Below are 26,751 nucleotides of genomic sequence, written 5' to 3' on the forward strand. Positions count from 1 at the left end.
CAACGCTATCCGAATCGTTAGAACCATGCTGACAAAACTTCTTGTCCTATTTTTATTTTCTTTAGTAGGTCCGGGGTAGGAATACCATAATTTAAAAAATACTCCATTACAAGTAACAGTCAAACATTTACCAGAGTAAAGGTAGAGGAACATTAGCCACAACATATACTTCAACTGTATTTTAAATAATTATATAAAAAATCCAGAGGTTTATGTTATTATTATTAATTATTATATAATATTATATAATATAATGTTATATATTATATTATATTATATTATATTATATTATATAAATGAAATGACGATATAGTCTTCAGTAAAGCAATAAATGCAAAGTGATATACGCACATAAAATGAAAGACAGAACAGCGACATTATTGATCTTGTAACACAGTAACCAGAAACCCTTGGATGCCATCTTGTGGGAAGGTAAAGCATTAAGAAAATGTAATAATCCATGTAGGCTACATGGCATAAAACGTGTTTGTCAGAATGACGTTATAGGCGTTTATTTAAGATGCAGGGCAAGTAGTTGTTTTTTTAAACCTCTGCTGATTGTCACTTGTATTGATAAGGAAGCAAAACATGTGAAATCAAGCGACCTCCACATTGGCCTCAGCATGAACTCTATTGGTCAAAACAATGTGAGGCTGTTCACATGTCAAACTGCCGCAGTATCAAACGGTTGGATTTAGATCAGCGGGTTTCAATTAGATGTGTCCACGCATATGAATGTGTATCGCTTGGCCTAATACTTCACGTGCATGTTGCTACACGTGTAAGCTACACTGAACCTGACAGCGTCAGATGGAGTGAGTGAACCACGTTCTTCAACGCATGCAGTAGATTTATCATTACCCTGCACGCGGCGTCCTGTTTCTCCATGGGTACGGTTGTTGTGGAAACTTTAAACATTCTAGTGGGAGCGTGCACGGTTGTTATGGGAACGGTCTGTGGGAGCGTGAAGGAAGCAGGACTGAGCGAGTTTATGGGCGCACGAGTCACTGACAACTTTAGGTTTGTATGATAACGCTCGAAGGAAAATGTAGGCTGCTTTTGTTTGAGATGTATTTTAGGCGCAGTTTTTACGTCTGACAGCTCTCTTAGATACACAGAGCTGGTCCGTAAGTCAACAGTCGTTCAACGTGGATATAGCCTAAACCTACTGTTGACGTGTTTCCAAACCTATACATGCTTTTTTTCAAATGCTGTGCATGCCTTATGTAGCTACTGCGCGTTGGTCCGTGTGTGCGCGCGCGCCTTTGTGCGAATGGGTATGTCAATGAGAAGCTATGACAGCCTCAGTCAGCTCTGTCCAGATTTAGATGCCTGCTTGACCCAATTTACACCCTTCTTCAGTAGCTACAGAGGCAAATAGGTGCAACAAACCATACAGTTTGTGTTATGTTTTCTCTGTTTATTCCTCAACAGCAGAGGTCACCATTTCTGACAGTGAAGAGGTTTACATGTAAATGGAAATATTGCATCTATCTGTCTGGCAGAACTGAACACTGTTCGCTGATCAGCTGAAGAGAGAAATATATATCAGTAACATGCAACAAATGCCAGGTAAGTGAATAGAGATCTGCTTATTCAAATACATGCACATGTGTTGTGCACACAGTAACTTTATACTGAAATTTGACCACGCAGTTTGTCTCAGTGTTACAATCCACAGTGGCTCCAGTGGAGGGGAGGTCACGTCGCAGTGTGCCAAGCCTGCCAGCGATCAAACCAGACAGGCTGAAAGCGGCTAAAACGCTAGTGGCGAAAGCAGTGAAGGTGATTATATCTGCAAGCTCGATGTCACTGTAAGAACTCTGCATTTTCATGTGACCCTTTTACTGTCCCTCTTCCACTCATTCTCAGCTGAGGAAAGTGTTTTCAGTGCAGGGACCCTACCCTGTGATCCGTGCAGCCTTATGGGCCAGAGGGTGGGTGGAGTGTCGTTTGCCCCATCCTGTCCAGAGAGCAACTCATTGCCATGGCAACGAGGAGGATGGTGGTGATGATGATGGTGCTGTCAGTGCTGATGTTACTGGTGAGACAATGGAAGACACATTCCTAACAGCTACCTTATTAGACATTTGTGGAAAAAAACAAGATGAAGTGTCCATGCAACTAATGCGACGGAAATCTCACTATAGGCTCAAAGAAAGAATGTCTGTATATAAGTGTTTGAGATACTGGGACAAGACTGGATGTGTATTGTGAGACAGTGCACACAGTATTACTAACAAAGTGTCAATCAATCATATTCTGTCCGTTCATTCACTTACATGTTGTGCAAAAGATCAGGAATACGCTCCGTTTAGTCAGAGCTAAAAGTGCAGGAGGGGCTAGCGTGTATATATATGGGTAATTGGAGCACTAGTTTAGATGGAAACATGATACATTGTGTGACACCAACCTATAACAAAGACACATACCCTCTCAACACAGCCCTCTACACATATAAGCCTGCATGCACGCACACTCTTTCCTTATCTCTTTCCAGAGAGAGTGGATGAAGGCAAGAAAAAGGAGAACCTTGATGACATGTATGACCTCATGGTAAGAAAACGATCAAGTGAACCAACATGACACTGACATCCTGCCCAGTCCGGAAGCAATCAAATGTGCTATTAACTGTTTTTCTTGCATTATTTACATTTGTCTTTTTTCATCACAACTGTGTATTCTAGCTCAGCCCCAACTGAATTTCTCCAACCTTTTTTCAGTCTCACCTGGTTCGAAATGAAACACCTTATTTCCACTGGACAACACGTCGGGATTACATAGACTGTCGCTCCTTACGGAATGACCAAATGACTAACCACTATGCAAATTCTGGGACATTTACTACCAAGGTCTAAACCCTTAAGAGTTTCTAATGATTGACTGGCAAAAATACAAGCTTAAACTTTGGCCATAGGTACAGCTAGTACTCTCTATCTCCTACAGTATGTATATATATGTTGGTTTCTTTCAGGTGGGGCTCTGTGTGAACCTGCGTAACCTTCAGTGGTTTGATACAGCAGATCCTGATACCTTCTTCCCAAGATGCTACAGGCTTGGGGCAGAGGATGAAAAGCAGGCATTTATAGGTCTGCTGTACGGCTCTATAACACATATCCAAAGTTTTGCTCTATCAAAGATGCCAAGATAATGCACAAAGTAACAAGTGGACTAGTCACAACAGCTGTCTTAGTTTTATTCATGATACATAATCAACAAAACGACTTGCCCTTTCTCTCTTTCTTGAGATCTCGTTCTGTTTTTTATGACAATGAAGAGGATTTCAGGAAGACAGCATGCACCAGCCTGCTGCAGCATGTGGTTGAGACAAGTAGATGGAGGAGAGATGGAGCAGAGGGTGAGGAACAAAATGCCCAAAACAGAGGTGACCTGGCCATGATTCTATGACACCAATCTTGTTTTTCTCTACAGAGTTGGATAATGTGGAGCATCGTTTTGTTGGTCCAGGAATGATTGCCATGGCTTTGCACGTGTGTCAAGAGTTTCTCAACGTTTTAGAGCACGGCGACATTGATGTTTCTGTAGAAACACCACCCTCAGTGGAGGAACAGCATTGGGCAGAGTTTCTGCAAGACTACTACATGGTTGTGCAGTAAGTATGTTTTCTGGGAGCTTCCTGGGTTTGATAGAATGATCCTTCTTAGGTTACATTACATTTCTCTGCAGTAGTGACATAACGGTTCACTCTAAATGTATCTTGAAGAAGTTCTTATTAGGTGAGGTTCAGAAATGATTATATATTTGTATACATACAGAACATATATATATATATATATATGGATTTTTATAACACTATCTATAGTTCATGTCAGGACTCAGATTGGGGTTAAATATAGAGTCAGTTAGGTTTACACTTTGCATTAATAAAGACTTCACTCAAATGATACAGGATGTTCCAGTTCCATTCCACTGTATATACAAATACCATAGAATTAACATGATACCGCATGCTAATATTTAAAGTGCACTATTTTGACGATTGGTATACAAGAAATTGATATAGACCTGCTGTATACACATCAGAGCATTACTGCCTATTTTAAATCTAAAAAATAAGTAAATATAAAGCTGCCTTTCCTTTTCTTCTGAACTGCTGGGTGGATTTGTTGCCTCACAGTCGGTCAACAGTGAGTAGCTCCTCCAGCTCTCTTGTGTGTTGCACTGGACAATAATGTCCATGAACACCACACTCAGAAATTAAGTGTTTTTAATATTCATTGGTTGGTATTTTTAATGTCAAATGTTGTCATTTTTTCCTCAGGGAATATGTTGTATGTATATGTATATGCACTGTATATTGCATAATTACTTTCTGGAGTAAAGCATGATGGTAAGATTTAGTGAATCCGCACATTAATAAACTCAATCTGTGTGTCTAATGTTTGTGTGTAGTGAAGGTGCACTGATCAGGGGTAGCAGTGCGTTTGTGGAGCGCTGCCAGGCCACTTTAATCAGACTGCAGAAGGTTTGCCCTCAGCTGGATACCGATGGACTAAATAACATCTGGATTATCAAACCAGGTGCCAAGTCAAGAGGACGAGGTGAGGTTTAAAATAAATAAATAATAATGACAGTGACATGATCATCTTATATATCAGTCTTTTTCTTTCTCTGGACACAATACTGAAAACAATATTGAAAAGAACAATTTGTGTCATAAATATTATGATTGCAACATGAACCGTGACATACAGATGTCACTATTGCTTAATTATTCTACATTTAATTGGGAAAACTAAAATGATGATGCCTACAATTAATCTTGTAGCCTCAGTATGACCAAGGAAAGTTAGCCTGCTAACACCATGTCCTCGTAGTTTAATGCAGTTTTGATTTGTTTAAGCCAATTGTGGTTCCTTTGTCCTTTTCCATGTCACCTCAACCACCCAGGTATTATGTGTATAAATCGCCTGGAGGAGATTTTGGCACTTGTGGATGGTGACAGAGGCCTGACTAAAGAGAGTAAGTGGGTGGTTCAGAAATACCTTGAACGTCCGCTGTTGGTCCATGGCACCAAGTTTGACCTCCGCCAGTGGTTCCTCGTCACCGACTGGAACCCTCTGACTGTCTGGTTCTACAGAGAGTGCTACCTGCGATTCTCCACTCAACCATACTCGACAAAAACTCTGGACAGGTCAGACTGTGGGTCAGACAAAAGAGAAAAATTAATTATTTACTTGCACTTGAACTTTCCTGTATCTTGTATCTAGAATAATTTGTACTTCAAGTTGACTAAATGTACTAATTTCATTCAAAACACTTACCTTCAAGGCCTAATCTCCTTCGTTATTTTCCTCAGCTCAGTCCACCTGTGCAACAACTCCATCCAGAAGCACTTTCAGCCGTCCTGTGAGCGCCATCCAGGAGTGCCTGAGGACAATATGTGGTCCTACTCTCAGTTTAGGGCATATCTGCAGCGGCAGGGCCGTGGGGCAGAGTGGGAGTCAGTGGTGGTCACGGGCATGCAGCAAGCAGTGGTCCATGCCCTGCAGACAGCCCAAGACCTGGTCGAGCCCCGCAAGGCGAGCTTTGAGCTCTACGGAGCCGACTTTATGTTGGGCAGAGATCTGAAGCCTTGGCTTCTGGAGATCAACGCTAGTCCGACTATGGCCTGCTCCACAGCTGTGACCGCTCGCCTCTGCCCTGCTGTGCAGCTGGACACACTGAGGGTTGTGCTGGACAGACGGACTGATCCTAGTGCTTACACTGGAGGCTTTCAGCTAATCTTTAAACAGGTTGAAATATATTTACACATCATGCCTAGAGACAATAGGTGTTCATTTCCAGGGGAATTACTCTGAATGATAGAAGTTACACTAAAAGCATTTATGTGTGTCTTACTTGTTTCACCCTCCCAGGCTGCAGTTGGAGTTCCTCAGTATGTGGGAGTGAACCTGCTGGTGGAAGGAGCCCCCATAAGGCGATCCAGACATCTACTTCATAGACAAACTGTTTTGAACCCAGCTCTCGCCATGCAGTTCCCACTGGACCAGTCGTCGGAAAAGATTGAAACGACACGTAAACCATCAGGTCAGAGGTCCTACGCAGTCTCCGCTTTTCGCCACTCAGGCAAGGAGAACCGAGCCGCTGGAGAGAAAAAGAGACAGCTGACAACAACATCTTCTAAGAGGGAACCTGAGGAGAGAGCAGATGTCCAGAATACCTCCTGTGTCCGCAGGTCCTGTTGCAGTCTGGCATGTGAACAGCCTTTGGTGGTACACACTGAACCTCAGAGGAAAGCGCAACGTTTGGGTTTGAGTCTTGGTGCCAACGGGGCAACTCTGGTCCCACGGAGCCTTTCCTTTTCCCTCAGCCCTCCTCACAGCATGTCAGACTGCAAATCTCAGGCCAACCCACGCCGTGGATCACACATCTCCAGATCCTTCTTTCCCCAGAGAGCTTTTGAGCTCCAACACAGGACTCCTAACCGCGGCTTTCCTTCACTCCGGGGTCCCCTTCCTACCCTGGAGGTCTTTAGCTTGCAACCAAACATTGTGGCTGGAACCACTGCCTGTCGTCATCCAAATGTGTCTTCTCACCCCAGTGTCCACAGGCATCAGTTACTCCTCTGCTCTCGAAGGCAAAGCATGGATACATTTAAAGAAGAGTGCACAGGGGAACATACAAATCGACGGGATTGAGTGTCACATAGGCTGGAGCCTGATGAACAACACATTAAATATTACGTTCACAAAATACCATACATTTCAGTAGTAAATTTGAATTATGTTTTAGTTTGGCTGACTAGAATCTAAATATATCTATATGATTTACAATTATGTTATGAATGTATCAGCAATCAATACTGTGTTGAAGTTTATTTGTATTAAAACAAACCAAAAAGAGTTATTATATTCAAGTGACTCCAGTATGGCAGATATTCCAAGGTGACAGAAAATACTATCACAAAATGACCACTGGTTCCATTCTCTGCAGATACATAATCTGATTTATGTTTACAGGATATAGGTATTTAAATGGCCAGCAGGTGGCAACAAAGGCTCAATGATCTAACTGCATGTTCATGCCAAAGCCTATCTAGAAGAGGTACTTAAAAGGAAAGAGCTGTCAGTTCTTATCCAGATGTTGCCACACATTCAGCAACACCTGGTGTATTTGGTCTTTTAGCCTCTTTTTAAACATAAAGTCAACATACATTTCCTGAATAACTTAAACATCAATACACACTCACCTGCCACTTATTTGACAAATAAGTTTATTTATTGTCAACATTTTTTCTTAAAAACAAAATAAGCCTGGGTGTTTTTATTGAGCTCCATGACTTAAAATAAACTACAGAAATTGGAAAATCGTAACATATATAATTATATTATAAGATTGGCAGAAATAGAAACAGACAGGAAACGGGGAAGGGAGACAGGTGTGACGTGCAACAAAGGTCAAACCGGAGATGTTGTGGTTATGCATCTTAACCACTAGGCCTCCAGGTCCCAACTACTGAACTGAGTATTAAAAGCATTATTTGATAATAGTAAATGATTAAACTGGCTGTAATAATGTGTTTACTACAGCTTTAAAAGGAACGAATGACATTTAGTGTTTGTTTACTTCAGTTTTTAGGACTAAACAACACATAAATGATAGTGGAAACAATATGAGGTTTGAGAGTTTGTGGTGTTAAAATGTGTGGATTGTAAGTGCAATCACATAGCTAAAGAAATGTTTGTGGTAATAAATAGTATTTGTTGAAATGTATGCGTTTGTAGTGCGGGGAGTGTAGTTCGAGAAAGAATAAAATAGAGAAAATGTCTCCCTGTCAAGGCTGTTAACTAGAAGCAGATGGATCCTGCTGATTGCCTCAGGAGCTGAACTGAAACGGTTTACACTCGCGTGTATTTACTCGTTGTCTTGTTAGTGGGCACATACGGTTCACCAGCAGGAGAGTCAGACAACAGATCTGCCATTACATAAGTGTTCCCGGTGACATGAACGTTGTTGCACTGTAAAAGAATGGATGGCATTTCCTTGCTAGATGTTCTCACACACTCTCTCTCCTTCTCTTTCATATACATACAGTCCAGGCAATTTTCCACGGGAAAAAAATACTTTATTAATACACTTATATAATGTATACCAACATTTATAGACAAAATATGTACATCAAAACATCTTTCATGTAGGTCCCAAAATATAAAATCTCAAGTACCTCTTTCTATAGAAAACTAGTCTTCTGGTAAAACTTTTACATTCAACTTCTCTCCTCCCTCCTTTGACTCCAGTATTCATACGTAGTACAGAGAATAAACATCTGAGATTTATCAGCTTTTCACAAGTAAAAGGCAACAGCAAGAACAAACACCAGGTTTGACTTGAGCAGAAACAGATGTCGAGTATGCAGACCCAGGTCCAGCACAGTGCTACAGTTTGTACACAGTTTTTTTGAGTACACAACGTACAATTGTCTGCACTCTGCCCACCTTCTATCTCTCCGGACGGACAGAGTGCGAGAACAGGTATCAAAAATAGAAATGTACAAGAAGGCTATGAACAATAATTACAGGAAATCCATCTGAACTGTCTGTCAATTAAAAACAAGACTTCTCATTCAGTGTGGTCATGTGGTGGCCCATTCCTTCATCCATGCATTGGGTGTACCTTTACTCTTGTCTGTACACATTTGAGGAAACCCTTGTATATGGAGCCAGTCATCATAGTGTCTGGTTCTATGGGCATTCCCAGTGATGAGCGTAATGGTGACCTAAAGGACATGGCCAACAAACTTTGGGTGAAAAATGACCTCTAACATTTGGTGCAACACTTTCTAAAGTACAAAGATGGCGTGTCTCTATTGCAGCTACAAGATGCATCAGTCATTGGCGTTTAAACTTTAATAGCAGCATCTAAAAACTTATCTTTCTTTACATTCAACCAAGTGTTTGTGTTGGTGTGTATGCAGGACAGGTCCAGTTTATATGATACATTTGCACTGAGTAATACCACTGAGCATTTAACATTCAACCAGAGCTTTGCATCCTTCAAGTGTGGACGGATGTTGCTCTCTCCTCCATCTCCTCTTGATCATTTCTACAAGTCCTCCAGTTTGCTGTTTGACCTCCAGTCTGAGGAACAGAGAACGGGAATGAGGATGGGTTAAGGGAAGGCTCAGTCATGTTTTCATTCCTACTACTGTCTCTACTCCTGGGTACTAGAAAAGGATCACCTTTTCACCCCTTTTCTCTCAGTCTTTGGTTTCCTGGTTGAGGGGTGGTACCTGCTTTAATGCCTGAAGGAGGGCAGGGGAGTCCATGGGGGTCTGAGATATGGCTGGGGCCGGAGAGCCTCTCCTAGGAGACAACAGTAGCTGAGGTGGAGGCGGTCTTTCGCTGGGCATGCTGGGTGCAGAGCCTCCCATGCCAGGGAAAAGCATGGGCATGGCCCCAGGGTACCAGCATTTCTCCAGCATTGGCAGGTACGCTGCAGCAGAAGGTGGAATGAGGTAGAAAGGCATGCAGAGGGGATGTGGAGGAGTTGGATGGTTGGGGGATACGCTCAAGTAACTGCCGTAGCAGCTAGAGGACGATGATGTTGATGATTCTCCTCCTGAGTCCTCCGACGACTCCACCCGGGGGCGTTTGTGGCACGGCTCGTCCTCCTCTTGTTTGATACCGGAGCTCTGCCTCTCGCCGAGTGCTCGCTTCAGATGGCTCTCATGAATGTAGTAATCTGGACGTCCCTGTTGCGCCCCAGATTCAGTCTTCTCCAGCTCTCCACCATAGCCGCTGTCTGTATCCGTATCACTGCCACTCTGCTCACTGCTTGTAGGAGCGCGCGCCCGCTGGATGACGGGCACACAGTTCCTCCCATAGCCTTCGCTGGGTTTAGGGGGTAAGCCGGTGGACATCTCCTTGTGAGGTTGGTGCTGGTGGTAGGCAGGGATTTCTTCAGGTTGAGGGCTGGGAGGAGTGCGGGGTCGGAGCGGACTTTGCAGCACCTCTGCGGCTAACTTGTGAAGGTAATTGATCACATGGGATGGTGTGAAATCTCCATCAGTTTCATGATTGCCTAGATACTGAAGCATCTCCTTGGCACAAATGTGGAAGCCAGAGCGAAACATCTCTTCTGACTTCTCCTGGTTGACAGCAGGCTGATCTGTAAAGACAACAAGAAACCACACAGTCAGAAATGCTGCAGTTTGAAATAGACGTCCCTTTTCCAACAACTATAGCTATATTTGAAGTCAGTTATTTGCCTGTAGTTCTGCACAATCCCTTCATTGTGTATTCATCTTGATAATTTGCTCGCTGTCCAACAAAACCATCCTGCTGCATGTGCATATTTGTGTGTGCAGCACGTTGTGTGTGAGTGATCTGCAGCTCACCAATTTGCATGCCGTTCTGCAGAGCAAGGATCTTCTGCTGCTGCTGCTCCAGAAGAGAGGTGAGGGCTTTCACATGCTTGAGCGTAAGCTCTAAAACCACAGCCTTCTCCAGATGGCCCAGAGTCTGTGGGAAAGACACACAGTCAGAAAATCCTCACCTCTTATATAAAAAAACACAGAAACTACGCTGTACTGCGCATGTTCACAGGATCACATCATCAAAACTCTACAACAGCTGCCATAAAGGCAAAAGAAATCAATTAGAAATATTCAATTTGATATGGGATCATATACATTTCATAAATAATAGCAGTCTGGAGTATCAAGTCGATTGCAAGTTCTTGTGTTATTGTGTGGATTGAATTGTTAAATCCCCAGTTTAAACAACGGCACATGACAGAAGACACATCCTCTTCAGTGTACTGCTGACGCACTCAGCACAGAGGATGTAATGCCACTGAACAGCCACTCGATGGTGCATGCCACTCAATACAGTGAATCCCATTTTCCCTCCCAGCCACAGCATGAACTTACCGTGAGTTTCAGGTGCTCCGGTAATAAATCTTTCAACTGAGCGATACACTCGTTTATCCGGTCACGCCTTTTCTTCTCAATAAGTCTGTGAGGCAGCTTGTAGGTTTCCTGCAAGAATAGACAGCATTGTTAAATTCAGCTGATCCTAGAGCACACAGATATATCTCTTTATGACACAGGGAGGACTCCAGGAGTTATGTCATAGCAGAAATGCGGTCAACCATTTATGGTACTACAGGACTAGTGCTAGCCTAATTCCTTCCTTGTTGTTTACACCCTTTAATTAAAAGACGTGGTAATAACTGCACAAGTAAAATAATAACGGACCTTGCTCTCCTCCCCTCTCTTCATTCCTCGCCTCGGTTTATAAACATACATCGGGAAATCCATCCTAAAGAAATAGAAAAAGAGAATAGTTAAGTGTGAGGTAATGCTTTGGTGAAGCTATAGATACAGAATATGAACAGAATATTAAGTGCGTTTGAGGAAATTATTTTATAAGTATAACTTACCCCTGCAAGTCCGACAGATCAGCCTGGTGTTTGGACAGAGGAGGTGGTTGCGCGCTTGAGATTCGCTCCATTCTTTTCAATCCAATTGCACAGTAAATTCGAGGTACTTCTCCAATAGTGTTACAAATAAAAACGCATTTATTTAGGCGTGATAAAAATGTTGAGCGAGAAAAACAAGCATTTAGTAAAATACGCTGAAATGCCAGAAGAAACGGTTTCGATTTGTATTAATTCCGCAGGGTTTCAACAGGCAACTAGTCGCACTGATGTAAATAGTTTCAAGTAAGTCCCCGCAATTTCCACGCTGTGGTCCTGCCGCAGAAGGAAGGTAACCCTCTTGGTGGCGCGTTGGGAAAGTGGGGGGAGGACAGAGCGACGAGTTAAATAAACCCTCTGACTCTCCGCTCCGCCTGACCTACCTCTGTCACATGAGGCTCACGTGTTAAACGGCGCTGTATCCTCGGCGGAGGGACGGCCCACTTTCGACCGATAAGGAGCCTCAGTGGGCTGACGGCGGCAGACGTCAGAGCGGAGGGCGGCGCGTGTCCTATCTCGTGTACCACCATGCTGAAGTGTATTGAAACAAGGCTGTGAGCGCCACGGCGCAGGGAACATGCTTGCATCAGGCCTGAGGCACGAGAGTCGAGTCCCACTGCCAATGACAATATACAAGAATACAATAGTAATACAATAGTAGCATACAACTGTACTGATAATATCCTGCAGGATTCTTATAGAGCAGTGATGCCTCAACATTTCAATCAAATGCATTTAAGTCACTTTTAACTGAGATTTGCGTCGAGGTTTGTTTTTGTAGTTTTACACTCACAATTTAATTGATTTGAAGTTAGTCTAGATTCCTGCAGAACATAATAATTGTAACAGATAATACACAACAACATTCAGCAGTGTAGTCCATTGACCGTTGCCTGCAGCAGGCAGGTGGGCTCCGGTGTAAACACTGCGGTCACTGCGGGAGAACCACGTGCACCTGATCATGGACGTGTGTGTGCTGTGGGTTTGTTGTCATGAGGCGATGCCGACTGTCACGTTGGTCTCCTCATGGCCCCGGCAGCCTGCTGAGCGCGCAGGGCATATCTAGCTCATCCAGCACACGGCAGCTGCTGCACCTGTCTGCTGCAGGCTATAAACACAGGTCACACATGTAGGACTACACCCTTTGTTAAACGCCGACTTTCATTAATTTCCCTTTGCAAGTGAAAAGGTGCATGCAGACAGGACATTTAACATTCATATGATCATGATTCCTCTATAAATACCTTTATAGAACATATCTTTAATAACCACGAAGTATCCCATGTTCAAACTAAAATAAGAGCATAAAGACCATTGAAAACCACTTCTGAGTAACAGTCATTCCTTTTTCTCTACAATATATTTTGATCTAGAAGAACACAATAGGGTTCAATCGTCTCTTTACAAATTCTATAGACGAGGACAGTTCCAGATTCAATAAGACAATTACAGGAATATTACAGCACAATGACCTATAATAAAAGGTACAGTTTGTAGAGGTCATATGAAAACAGGAAGCATCACAATAATCAATGCGCAAGTCTTTCTTTTGGACAATCCCATTAAAATCCATAATTTGTTCCTCTGCCAGTTAAAGTCAACGTGGACTAGAATGACAGAAGTTTTGTGAAGCTGTAAACAATTGTATTTATTATAATGGGAATGATGTGGTTAGAGAGAAGCTGTAACATTCTCTCTTCTCTCAAATTTTTATTTGAGATATATTTGTTGTCCACGTCTCAAGGTTTTGTCTGAAAAAATCAAATTCAGCAAAATCCCTGCAGTAACTGAAACATAAATCATGCTTAGGATCATTTTGGGACAATTTATTGTTTTTTTTCCTAAACCTTCTCTTTTAAGACAGGAACACAAAATCTTGCCTCACAAGCCAGATGAGACTCGGGAGGCTACACAAACTTCCCTGACACAGGAGAGCTTGGCAGCATTTTGGTTACATATTTTTTTTAATCAAAAATATATTTGTAATCATAAATAAGCTTGAAGTGCTATTTAGAGCATTTTGGCAAATCACATACAATTTACTAGAGATAAATATTGTATTTATTGGCTGATTTTAAGGTGTTCTCACCGCACTAAGAGGAGCTCAATCATTTGGACTATCCATCTATCTTCTCTGACAAAAACTAGCAAGGAAAGCAGCAGCTGTCACAGTTCTTTTCACAACCTCAGATCTATCAGCCTTGACATTTTCATAAACAGATTTTTCATAGTTTCAGAAAAGTAGTATCTTTCACAGCAACAGTGTCCTATTCAACAAACGACCAAAGGTCCGTTATAAAATTCCTGGAGTGTAATGAATTAAATAAAAATGGGGAAGGCAGTAGGATTCAGTAATTACAATATTACGTTAACACTGGTCACAGTGATGTAGCTTTAATTCAATAACAACGATGGAAAGCCCCTTGAGCGGTTAACGCAAATGTAACAATTTAATACTGAATTTGATCTTGATTTAAAATCCTGATTATGGCACATTTGTTTCAGTTCACTTGTAGATCTTGAAACTGTTTTCATGTTAAGATGTATGCTTGTAAAATGTCTAACAAGCTTGAGAGCTGCTAACAATATTGTATTTACTTATGTGATACTAACTGCCACTGACAAATGGAAAGATGTTTGAATGCTAATGTTGTCAAAAGTGTTACAGTAGGCTATTCAAAAAATGTAGGTGATGACATTCTCATTAGGTGCAAAGTGTATGTTTGTTATAATATAGTGTCAGTCTTTACAAAACAACAAAGCAGTTTTACAATTTAAAAAAAAAATCTCCATCTGCTCCATCTGTGCTATGATAAAATCCCCAAAGGTCAAATTAAAACCCAACATTTGCAACACCTGTATTTGCTCAACATGCATACATATTTCCTCATGCAACATGGTTATAAGATCAGTGCACATCCTCATGTGTAGAGGACCACAGATAACAGAGTTCATCTGCCGGCAATCCCCGAATTGACTTCCTTTCTCTCTTTCATCTGACTGCACCACGTTAGAAGCGTGACACCACTCAAGCTGTCAACGAATAAGCAGGCAGACAGATAATAAATTGCAAACATCCTCATTACCTTTAGTTGCGCATATGTTCTTTTCCTCGACTTCCATACTGATGCGGATACCGTTTAACACTCATTAACAGATTATTTTACACACTTGTTTATTTAAATCGACTCCAAGAATGGAATGTACAATTCAGACACAAACCATCTATTAGTAGAAAAGTTCAGATTGGTCAAGCAGCACTCCAAATGACTAATCTAATATTTGTTTCCCCTCACAGACGCTCAAACACTTACACATTCTCAAGTGGGTCTTCTACAAAGTGCCTTAACAATTATTTGAGTGCTACAGAAAATATCAGTGTTTTAGGAATAAATGGATGAAAGGAAGATTACATAATTCAGTGCAGGATAAATCAAATTTAACTAACGTTCTAACATTTCTCCCAAATTCAATTAAGTTCGGTTCACATTATGCTTCCAATGTGACTCCATATCACTACTATCATTAAGCACACCATGGAACCAGCTTCAGAGTGAAGCAGTCACATGATTTGCTCCTTCTCCACAGTAGCTCCATATGGTTTGTTACAGAATTTAATTTTTTCTAAACAAATATCAAAGTCTCCTCAAAAACCTTTTTAATCTAAAGTGTCCTGGACCGCCCAGAGCCTTCATTTGAGATTGCAAAAAATGTGAAAGTGAACAAAAAAAAACGGTATAGATTTTATAACAGCATAAAGAGACTTTAAAAGTAAGGTGACCTCTTCTGGATTCTTTACAGGTGTCGTTTATCTCCATATTTCTAATATAAAATCAAATACCAGTTCCCAAAAATAGTTCATTCTTATTTAGACATTGCATATCATTAAGTATTCCTATTGCTGTCAGACAAAAGCAAAATGTGTTGTAGAGGTCATACAAACCTTCAAATACACATGTGACCTGAGTTTGCTGGAGCAACACTGAGGATCAAAACCTCAATAAAAGGCCACTTGAAAGCAATATCCCCTCAGGAACAACTTTGGTATGCTGTCAGTGTGGTACAATGCAGAAGGCATTCAGGGTAGTAAAGCTGAAGTCTGTGTTTTCATCTCCTAAACCCACAGGACTGGCTTCTCAGGTCCCGAGGCACTTGGTGCACACTCCACCCACACAGACACTCTACAGTAATGTTCTCCGATAACTTTCACTTCACACAGACACTCAGAAGCACGCATGTTGTAGAAACACTTATTGTAGGAGTTTCTGGTGAAGTATACAGTCAGACATCGACCTGAATACATACTGGAGACGGACATGATTTGGCATTCTCCTGTGTAACATGTGGCGCACTGACAGAAGTGCTAAGGCACTGGTGATACTGTCCCCAAGGGCCCTCAGGCAGGCTGCTGGGGATTGATGTTCATGTGAGGGGGATGACCAAGAAGACCAATTCGTTGCTTCTGCTTCCTCTGCTCTGTCATCTGCAAGTGGGAAAAAAAGTAGTTTAAAGAAGACTGCAAGCTTGAAAACAAAGCAGGATTTAAACAAATACCCCCAAAACCTAAGTGTAAGAATTAAAAGTTGTCAATTAGTGAGCTTTAGAGGTGCTGGTAGATGTGTTTCGTTACCTTTGGACAGAGCTATGCTAGCGTTTTCTCCTTGGTTCCAGTCTTTATGCTAAGCTGAGCTAACTGACTGCTGGCAGTAGCTTCCTATTTACTGTATGGACACAAGAGTGGTATCGATCTGCTCAGCTAACACTCGGCAAGAAGAACACAATTAAGTGTATTTCCTCGAGGTGTAAAACTATTCCTTCAAGACTCACAGGCAATAGTGTGTTCCTTAACAATAAAATAAAGTAAAGTGTTTTTAACCGTCACAGCTGTCATCGCATACTGTGACTAAGTATGGTGCATTTTTAACCTGTGCATGAACTAACCCATTCCAAGGAAGAGACGAGCAGCAAATACTGAAATAAACTACTTTAGGTATTAGCTTAGGCTGTCCGAGTCACCAGTTCCATAATGGTGATTGTACAACAGTGAGCAACCAATCCCCAATAACTCTTCCCATGTTATTGTTCAATATAATGTGGTGCTCCTGAGTAATTACAGAACCAAGGTGCAGGTTGTCGATAACCTCCCAATGGCTGAACAAAAAAGTCTCAGAAAAGCCATCCGGTTCAAACGGAGGGAAAATAAAAATAAATCATGGGTGATATACTACAAACTGAGGGTGTGCATGGTTTACTGTCACATGATCTACCTGTTCCTTGAGCTCAGTCAGCTGTCCAGACAGGTTGGAAACCAGCCTCATGGTCGACTCAAGCTTCTCCTGCAGGTTCCTGATTTCATTTTGCTCCCCCTCGGCATCGCTGCTCACCAGTGACATGGCGCGCATCCGTGGGAACCAGTCCAGGTTGTGCTCCTGTGGTCGAGCAAAGCATATTAGCCACTGGCTATTGTACATTTACTAGGAGTTAATAAAGCTAAATTATGTCAAAAAAGGAATAGATAATTCTAACAGGTAGGTGCCACCGTTTGTCAACCCAGTGCTTACATCTGAACTCCAAATGATGCTGGGCTACGGTCCGTTTTTTGAAGAAACATGCTTGCATGGTATCATTATTACAGGAGTAACAGTGAGCTTATGTAGTACAATGGAAATCCCAGTGAACTGACCAACGATTCCTTTTCATGCTTTGGTCAGTTTAAGGGTTAGACTGCAACTAAAGTACCGTCTTGTACTGTATTCCCGTTTGTCTGCACCAGTCTATTTATGTCATTTAATGTCTATAACCAGCATATCTGTCAATTGAGATTAGAAAGAGGAACACATTACTGCATTAAGGTGAGTGAAACGTGCCTGTACATGTTTACAAGTCGGACTCAGTAGCATAGCCTGATGAAGTCTACTTGATCAAAGTTACTCTGCTAAAAGCGTGATGCCCATCTTACTGCTCTTTCATTCAGGATTGCAACTCCAAGACAGCATTGCTCTAAGGATAATTGTAACCCATTTCAGGGAAAAAAGTAAGTCTGCACTGAGAAGGAGGATCCGGATGTGTGTCTTCAGGGTGTGTCTGTGGTTTTCATTTACCTTGATCATCTCAGCTACGTAGCTCTCGGGGCCGGTGTATTCAGTGGAGTCCTTAACTTTTACCAGCACAATGAAGAACAGGTAGTGCCACATGTTGTGCTCCTCTTTGAAGTGTTCCTCAAAAGTCACAGTCTTGTTGTCAAACTTGTCCCGCTCCAGGCCTAGAGAGGGGCAATAACAGATTATTTATGGCACCAAGTTACAGCATTTTTAAGAACAAACAGGAGCTAGCCTTTATTGCGCTAGTATGTTTCGCAATGACATTGGGGAAGGGAACATTCCACTTCGCGTGCTAGAATAACCCCCTCTGCCAATCAGTCAAGTTGCAGTTTGCATCCAAAATGTCTGTCCAAAATGTAACCACTTCTTTCCCGTTTTCGATACAAGATGGAGAGTGAGGTTGAGCCTGATTCCCTGAACAGAAATTATTTTAGCTATAAGTAAAAACCAAGCCTGCACAGGAAGTTAATGAGGTTAATCAATTGTTGGCTCCAGAACCTGAAGACCTAAAAACCAATGCAAGTTTGAAAGAAAGATCGATGGCTTATAAAACAGAGCTGGAGGACGGAGAGCCACTTAAGCCTGCTGAGGTCGGCTGCTAATCTCCGCATCTCCTGTTCCCTTGTGGTTCTTGTGGAAACCATAGAGACGGCAGCTCCCCCTGGGCCCTGGCCTTCTTTAAAATGAGTGAGTCAGAGCCGATGGTTGGCTGGGTGACAAACTGTTCTCATTCCATATGCTTACCACTTGTCCCGAGTGCATGACCCAACGAACGCACGCACACACTTGCTCACCTACAGCATGTACTGCTGGGATCAAACACATGTACTGTACAGTTGCGCACAGTTTCTTTTGGCACTCACGCATATAATGGACATATGAGGAAATGCAGACGCCGCTACAGAAAGGGTCAGAGTATGGGTAATCGGTGAAGTTGCCCAACACATATGGCGTGAAAATGAAGTTTGTGCTTGTGAGTGAGAGGGAGAAAATGTCTGGGCGTGTGAGACAGACATGAATTATGGAGGCGAGCAGAGCAGTGGCAGGAAGCTCTCATGACTCAGCCTTCTTTGGAACTACAGCTAAGTGAAAAAGAGGGAGAGGGAGGGGGAGGGGGGGGGGGAGGGCCTGCAACAAACTACATGCAGAGAGATACCAGAAACCACACCATGAAATCAAACACTCTGAAAGGGGATTTTGGGACTTTACCGAGTGATATGAGCTGGATTGTGGAAGAGAGTACTAATGACGCACAGTCTTTGAAACACAGAGCACATCCAACAACAGAGCACAGCTCTACCGGGCTGGCAGGGTGCCCTGATGATTAGAGAAGTCATTCTGGCACTGGAAAGTTAGAGGTTTGATATTGCCATGACAATATCATTGTGAAAATATTCTAGCACAAGCGGCAGCAGAGAGTTGTGCCACATACGACAAAAGTGTGAGTGACACATTAGCAGTAAATACACGAATGTCTGAGGCACCGTGCAATGTATTGCTCATTTTGTCACCATGTAGCAACTGAAAAAAGACATTAGGGAACCAAACAGATGAAGAGTCTCACCGCAGATGAAGCAAGTAGTCTTCAGGACTTCTTCTTTCTTCTGTTTTTCACTCCTCAGGTCAGCAAAGGTGTCGATGATTACGCCAAAGATGAGGTTGAGGACAATGATGATGACCATGAAGAAGAACAGCAGGTCGTATATCACTCTGGCTGCAAACAGTGGCTCCTGCAAACGGAACAGAAACACAGCAATAACTTCTGTACAGGAAGTGTTCAGAGGTAGTTCACTTTATTTTGACAACAGAGAACAATTAGGAGTAAATTTAAGATGATATTTTACTGTATTGTGGAGGGCTAATGTAGAAAGATTGTCCCATTTAAATGTATGACCCAAAGGGCAGGTCTTCACATAAACATATGTGTAGGATGTTATGAGTTTAAAACGAGGTTAACCTTTGTCATCATGGATGTTAATGGAAACACAAGACCACAGGTGAAACCTGCCAGATGCTACAGTAACAGAGCCGGCAGAAAGCCGGTCAACCTGATGCAGCCTGTTTCTGTCTAGGTAGGACACAGACAAATGTTTATTTCACATCATTAGCCAATCGAGCCACAATGGACTTCAATGTCTACATACTGTGCTGTAAGTACATTGGTGAATTTCATTCACTCTTTTTCCATTTTAGTTAATCCTTTAAAAGTAATCATCACCAGCCTAACGCACTGCCACTCAAACAAGCTTGTAGGACAAGCTTGTTTGAAGCAACAATGTACTGAGCCACTCTTCCACCCATTGTGATTTTGTGGGTTGAATATGTGACTTTTGGGCCTGAGTTGCATTGTGTTGCGAATATGTGAGGCGGATAGTCACATCCTCTTTCGACATCATTAGTGGTTGAGCCTGAATTCGGTGGAAATCTATCTTGAGGTTTAATTCTGATACAAGGCGGAGGTAGTACAGCTGCAAGGAAACATTGTGAAACCTCCATTTCTTCTTAAAAACAAGTTCAGCACACGATGGGCTCGTGGCCAGCTCACATGACCCTCGCTGCAGCAGTCGGTGACACACACACACACACACACACACACACACACACACACACACACACACACACACACACACAGTTTTGTAAGGGACCCATCTTCAGAGTTGCACATACCTCTTTGGAAGGCTTGCGGAGTACATCCCCTACACCTCCTCCACTCCTCAAGCCATGACTCAGCACAGTAACGATACACATAAGTAGAGAGTCGCACGTCCGCTCCATGTTGCTTTCCTCCTCACTGCCATTCCCCAAATCTGAAGAAGCAGAGAGGAAAGCTTAAATCAAATAATTTCAGAGGCTGTAAAAGGTGACTTCTTTTTAAGGTGTATAGCTTTTTACGCTGTAATGCTTTATGAACTGGTATACCAAGGTAATTAGGACCACTAGGACCGATACTTTTAGGTTAATATAACATCAAAAGCATCAAACTGTAGCTCATAATACGTATTGAACTAACTCATGTGACCCAAAGACATTATGCAGGGAAATTTACATTTAAAATAAAATGAATAGCATGAAGTACCACTTCAGAAGCTCATCATATTTCTTAAGGAAATGTAAAATCAAAAGTAAGGCATGATACAATGCACTGTAATGTATTGAATTTATTTCCATCATAAGTTGTAAAACAATTGTTCTGAATCATCATCATATAGGTAGTATGGCTGTAACACTAAAGTCACTTTTATTCAGAAATGATGATGATTTAATGGCGTATAAAACAGTGGGACACATTTCACTATATTTTACTTTTCATTAAAATATCATAAACCATATTCTGCCATATTCATGATGAATTGAGTACATTCTGGTATTTGATGAGATTGTATTGTGCTTGTAATGTTCATACACAGTATAGACTCAAATGAGTTATGATAAACAATCTAAGTAGAGTATTAACTTGTTTTGAAATGCTCTCTGAATATAAATAAATATTAGACATATGTTTTAGAGTAGGATTTGATAGCCTTGTAGTCACAGTGTAAATAGTGCATCATCTGCTATTTAAATATCCTTGGCGTAGTTGCAGAACTTAGAATCTGTTGGAACCTTGTTTACATGTCTTGGTTCACAGTGTGACGGCGGAGAGTCAAAGCAGAAGTGTTTTTGTTTAGCTGCAGCTTTGGTTGAACATGTGAGCCAGACAGAAAAACAAAGAGGAACATTTCTGAAAGACTGATCCAATTTGATCAAGTTTATAGTTAATTGACGAATGACCTCTGACCACAGTCAAATGGTGATCCCCCTGCTAACTGCCTTTATCACTGGTCAAATCATTTTATAGTTTTTATGTCTTCTAAACACTTCTGTTTTTACTGAAATTTGGTCACATGTCGATGTCATATGAGGGCCAGTGAGGTCACATGAGAATTGTTTGGCAGTTATGTGACAGTCAATGGAGTCAGCTGCAGAACAGAAGGAAACTGCAAAAACAGCCAACAATTTTCCTTTCACTTGTTTTTTGCCTGAAGAGGCTAAGGATGATTTCCAAATATTTCAGCTCTACAATAAATTATTTCCAGTTCTCCACTTCTCTTAGACATCACCATGAACAACTCCTACATGGGACCACTTCAACTTTTCAAATATGGAGAATAGTCTAGAAACTTTGACACCAGACTTTTCTAACCCTGCAATGAAAATTAACCACATTATAAACTGAGTTTGTTGTTATCACTTAGGTTTAGGATTGATGACAAGTAAATCACAGAAGAACACAGAGCATTCAAATAATATTTTTGGACTGATTTGCTTTTAATGATTGAAATATTTAGGTAACACCCAGTGTTGCAGTTTACATTACCTTCTTGCAGGGCTCCTGCGGTGCAATTCTCAATACCTCCCGGACACATTCCTGCAGACAGAAACTCACTGGCCAGACTGGCTCCATTTTCTAGAGAGTAAGAACGAATGTTGCATACGTTTCTTTGACTTTTCAAAATGAAAACCTACATTCTGTGATCTTTAAAGCGGTTTGTCAAAAATGATTGAAAGACGGGAGTCTGCTCTCACTCAGAGTTGTGTTGGGGATACGATCCACCTCCAGGATGAAGTCGTCTTTGAAGAAAATGTAGCCAACGATGGAGAACAGGTAGACCAAGATAAGAGCCAGCACAGCGGTGAGCACGATCGAGCGTCCATTACGAGTAACACTCTTGATTACATTCAGCAAGGTCTCTTCTCTGTATACCAGGTCAAACAGCTACAGAGGCAACACAGACGTTATGAAACAAAAAGGATAAATATCTAAAAATAGATTCATGTGAAGTGACTTAAGGACATATGTAGTGCATTCATTTAGGTTACATAATACCATCATCTACATACAGTGAGGCCAGTGTGAATGTGAGGTTACACAAGAAAGTACAAGTGGCAAGAAACAAAGATTAAATGTGTGGCTTTTTTTCTATTACGCTGAATCCTCAGTTTTCTCTGTCGGATATGAATTACATGATGTTTTAGCATCTTGCTAATAAAAAAATATGGAAATATGTTGCACTGCATCTGCAGAGGAGCTGCCTGGGCCTGTGTGAATGGAACACGCTATGAAGAAGACCTGAAGCAGTTAACACCTCCACAACAAGAAAAAGACAGAAACACCATTAAAGCATCTTCTGGCAAGTTGGATATGTCCGCGAATGCACCAACATGGGAAGCTCAGGCTACATTCAGAGAGACAAGTAATATTTTACTCATGGTTCTATTTAAAACCTGCTGCCCTTTAGAGTAGGTTTGTGTAGTTGGTTTTGCAAAGCATCTGTTCTTAGTATGTGTGTGTGTGTATTCACAGGGTGTGTGTGTGTGTGTTTCTCTCACCAGCAGACTGTAGAAAAAGACATGGACAAACACCCCCAGAGAGCAGATGATGAGGTAAAGGAGGTGGTAGAGGAACTCAAAGTCAAACACCATGGCTCTGTAACCCCGTGTGAAGGTTCCTCGGTTCCCCACGAAACTTATCAGGAAGATGATTTTATTGCACACCTGGAAGATTAAGTCAATGTCTCTTTAGTAATAACAATAATGGACAATCAACTGTTAATCAATTAAATATTGGAAAGTCATGGCCTTGGCTAAGGGACAAATACACAAAATGCTGCACATGGTGGGTGTGGCTTTTCAAGGTAAATGAAGACACATATAGTATGTTTACATGCACATAAGTGACCTGGTTATTGTTTGCTTTCTGTAGTAACTTGGTTACTTAAAAAGGTCATTTAAACCAAACACGAGGGAAAGGGATTAACAAAAACCCGGTAAACATGGCCTCTTTGGATAAACCTGAATTCTTGGTCATGTAAACACTTAAGAGAGTTTGTGAAAGCGTTTTCTTTTTTCTTTTAACAACAATGCATGTACCTGATCAATTTTAATAATGAAATCTTAAGTCTGACTAAAAATATAACTGAAACTATTAGCGGTTATTTGAAAAATCCACACAGCTGCAGAGAAAAAGAAAAGAAAACACATGATTCAAAAATGTCAAACACAATCAGGGAGACATCTGACTACTGACCAGCTGCATGTAAACTAGATTTTACAGCAACCAGGTTACTGCAGTCCATGGTAACGTGTTCTCTGATTTCCTGCATTAACTTGATCTCTCTCAATAACCCGGCTTCTTTTGTACAGCTAAACGTAGCGATTGAGGAGAGAGATAATCGAGATGTGTGCGAGACTTTATTTTGTGTGTGTGTCTTTGTGTTTAAGAGCACATCTAGAAAATCTCTAGTGGGTGCAGGGGTGGTGTGGCTCTCTCTTGGGTTCAGTGACGCACTTCACACCCCATAGAGCAAGCCAGGCGCTGCCAAGGAGAAGTGTGAGGCCAGGGGGCAACACCACCGGCAGACGGTGCACCGGCCTGCCAAGTGGGCATGAGTGCGAGTGAGAGTTGAAAGAAGAACTGGAACTAGTGCGGTGGAGGTTTCTCAGCACGTGAAAGTACATACCCAGTGAGTGTGAATAGGGAAATAGAAATGGTCTTTAACATTTCTCTGGGGAAAATTACAAATCACACAGACACACCCTTTCACACAGGAGGAGAACAATTAAAGGGTGAGTTCACTCAAAATAAAAACATGTTACTCGCCTTTAGCAGCCATGCAGATAGTTTTGACTAAATTTGTCCAGATTTTCAGATATTCTGAGATTTCTGCTCCTACTCCAATACAATGGAGGGGAATGAATTTCATCAGAGGTGCTCACACACGGTCAGTTCTCATAGGGACTAGGCTCGTCTGTCGATACTAGTTCCAACAAAGTCTTTATCAAAGTTTCTTTGTTGTTCATTTATTCAATTACATTTTTTAATTCTTTGAACACCTCAAAAAAAAAATTCTAGTCCTGCAAATTAGAATTGGTATCATTGTGGATTTTCTCAAATCATTTGGAGTGCATGAAATGTCGAAAAATAGGAAGAACAAGCTAACACACAGAGTCCAAGGTGGCATCTTTCAGTTGCAATAATGATATGACGATATAGAAAAGCACAAAATCCTCACATTTCAGAAGCTGGAGACAGAGAACATTTGCCATGAGGATTGAAAAATTAAACTATTAATCGATTATGAAAATAGTTGCTGGTTCATTTTCTTTGGATCCGTTAATGAACCAATTGTTTCAGCTTTGCAAAATTTCATTTCCTTCCCTTGAATTTGAGTGGCAACACAAATTTCAGAGACGGATATCTCAACAGCCCGGGCAATTAAAGCACAACTAACTGCGCGACTGGTAATTTGGGTGAACTGACCATTTAAAGCAGACTACTCACATTGAAGGCACCCAGAAGGAAGAGGGTGGGCTCCAGGCCAACAGAGAAGATGAGACGGAGGATGGTGATGATGACGAGGGCACGAATGCCCAGCGGTTGGGGCATGATGATAACAATGGCCAGTGTTGCCAAGACTCCCATCCACAGCAGGGCAGAAAGGTGGGTATCCAGCATAGCTGCAGAAGATAAATGCAGGTATTAATGCAACATGCAAGGACACTTGCTACAATTGCTGTATTTGATAAGCCTGTAACATAGTGAATTGGTCATACATGGAATATTAATGAATCATGTTGCGAGGATTACAGCGCAGCTTAAAAACAGGCCTTGTCCGTATTTGAAGTGTTCTGTCTCTCAGGCAGGCCTTTGGGCCTTCATTAGTGAGACTTTGAACTCAAAGAGAGCCAGTTACATAACGCCCAAAAGTATATGACATACTTTTGTTTTTGTATGTGTGTGCTTTAAGCTTTGGTGACCTTATGCTTCCCTTGATCCCAAGGTAAATCCAGGATTAGTGTCCTAGACAGGGGTTTCATGGGGCAACAAATCACTCAGGCTAAAACCCTGGATCAGGTTTGATCAGCCTAAAAACGAGGCCACACCCAACCTTCTGCCTCGGTTACTGACCCCCTTTCTTAAAGCACAGGGCTAACCTGTGTGCAAGTGTCTATGTTAGTAAGCACTCTATGAGCGCTGGTCATTGAGAACTCAGAGAACATAGAAAAGATAATAGAAAGGTAGAAAAAGATCAGGAGAAAATGGTGAAAGACATAGAAAAAGGAAAATGGGGAAGAACCGCAAGGATTGAGAAAAACAGTGCGAGGGAGTTCTAGTGAATAAGAAGGCAGAGGGGGAGTACTGCGGGTAAGGGAGCCCTCCTTCCCTCTCCTACTTCCTTGACTATCTCTCTCTCTCTCCTTCCCTTCCTCCGGATTTCTCTCCCGCCCAATCCCTGTGGAGATCACATGACAGGTGCCACTTACATAACAGCCATCTCTAAAAATACCTCCGCTGAAAGATTCATGAGGAACGGGCCGGGGGGCAACACACAGCTCCAGTGATTTGGCAGACTGACACAGTGGTGCATACGTGCGCTCACAAACTGTCTCGCTACCTTGCACTTCCGTTTTTTATATGCAGACGGATAATTGTGTGCAACTGTCTGTAAAATCAACAGTTGAGAAGGCTGCAAGCATGCACTGTCAGTGTGTGAGCATGTGTTGAGTTGATTGGTGCTAACCAAAGCTATTTGTCAAAAGGCAAAACACACTGACCTAGATCCCCTGCTCTTATAACCCCCATTCTAAAGCCCCAAGCAAAGGGGGGAGGAAAGGGAGAGAAATGTGTGTGTGTGTGTGTGTGTGTGTGTGTGTGTGTGTGTGTGTGTGTGTGTGTGTGTGTGTGTGTGTGTGTGTGTGTGTGTGTCTGGGTGAGTAAGAGAGAGAGAGAAGGCAGGGGCCCAAAGCCATAAAGTGCCTGTTAAAGCTGGCCAAAGGTATGCTGGAGTCTCACGTGATGTCTTGCACACAAAAAGAGTTCCAGTGAAGAGAAATACAGTCAGACCTTACTCATGTTGTGCACTCAGTGTTTTACACTGTCTGCAGACCAAAAGGAATTTTAGTTATGTCAACTTAAACTTATGATTGTATGAAATATTGAATTAATTAATTATGCAACACTAACGAAACACAACAATTAACACCAAATAAATGTTTTTGTACTTCATTACAAAATTAATAAAATACTGCATTTTGTGTTACCTAGCATAGCTCACAATTTCAACAGATAAGGTGACAAGATGTAAAACAACTGTAAAAAGATGTATGCACCCTTGTTCACTGGTACATTTGGAAATCTGTTTTTGAGGGTTTAAAACGACATTGGTAT

General features: G+C 41.8%; 3 protein-coding genes across 3 annotated transcripts in view; 1 reads left to right on the forward strand and 2 right to left on the reverse strand.

Moving 5' to 3' along the window:
* Positions 1-943: 943 nt before the first annotated feature.
* ttll3 (tubulin tyrosine ligase-like family, member 3) lies at positions 944-6,662 on the forward strand (the record flags this gene model as incomplete). The annotated part of the gene is given in 14 exon segments (XM_079186335.1): positions 944-1,020; positions 1,506-1,530; positions 1,533-1,572; positions 1,682-1,785; positions 1,873-2,044; positions 2,501-2,556; positions 2,724-2,852; positions 2,975-3,089; positions 3,278-3,358; positions 3,433-3,613; positions 4,414-4,562; positions 4,912-5,155; positions 5,321-5,756; positions 5,880-6,662. Coding segments are annotated over 14 exon segments (2,592 nt in total).
* Positions 6,663-8,073: 1,411 nt separating this feature from the next.
* On the reverse strand, positions 8,074-11,785 carry LOC306694116 (class E basic helix-loop-helix protein 40-like). Its single transcript, XM_079156833.1, has 5 exons — positions 11,407-11,785; positions 11,222-11,285; positions 10,895-11,002; positions 10,361-10,484; positions 8,074-10,131 (listed from the first exon to the last, which is right to left on the reverse strand). Exons 1-5 carry the CDS (start codon positions 11,475-11,477, stop codon positions 9,221-9,223), a joined length of 1,278 nt encoding a protein of 425 aa, XP_079012959.1. The 5' UTR covers positions 11,478-11,785; the 3' UTR covers positions 8,074-9,220.
* Positions 11,786-14,365: 2,580 nt separating this feature from the next.
* Positions 14,366-26,751, reverse strand: part of LOC306694097 (inositol 1,4,5-trisphosphate-gated calcium channel ITPR1-like) — a gene marked incomplete at its 5' end in the record, with an annotated part of 61,452 nt that continues 49,066 nt past the window's right edge. The window contains 9 exons of the mRNA XM_079156814.1: positions 14,366-15,925; positions 16,710-16,871; positions 17,544-17,704; positions 19,108-19,273; positions 20,211-20,350; positions 21,901-21,990; positions 22,110-22,299; positions 22,914-23,078; positions 24,865-25,040. Of these exons, the coding sequence (XP_079012940.1) occupies positions 15,839-15,925; positions 16,710-16,871; positions 17,544-17,704; positions 19,108-19,273; positions 20,211-20,350; positions 21,901-21,990; positions 22,110-22,299; positions 22,914-23,078; positions 24,865-25,040 (1,337 nt within the window). The 3' untranslated portion in view covers positions 14,366-15,838. The remainder of the gene's footprint in view (positions 15,926-16,709; positions 16,872-17,543; positions 17,705-19,107; positions 19,274-20,210; positions 20,351-21,900; positions 21,991-22,109; positions 22,300-22,913; positions 23,079-24,864; positions 25,041-26,751) is intronic.

This window comes from Pholis gunnellus (assembly GCF_910591455.1).
Source record: "Pholis gunnellus genome assembly, chromosome: 3".
NCBI classification, from domain to species: Eukaryota; Metazoa; Chordata; class Actinopteri; order Perciformes; family Pholidae; genus Pholis; species Pholis gunnellus.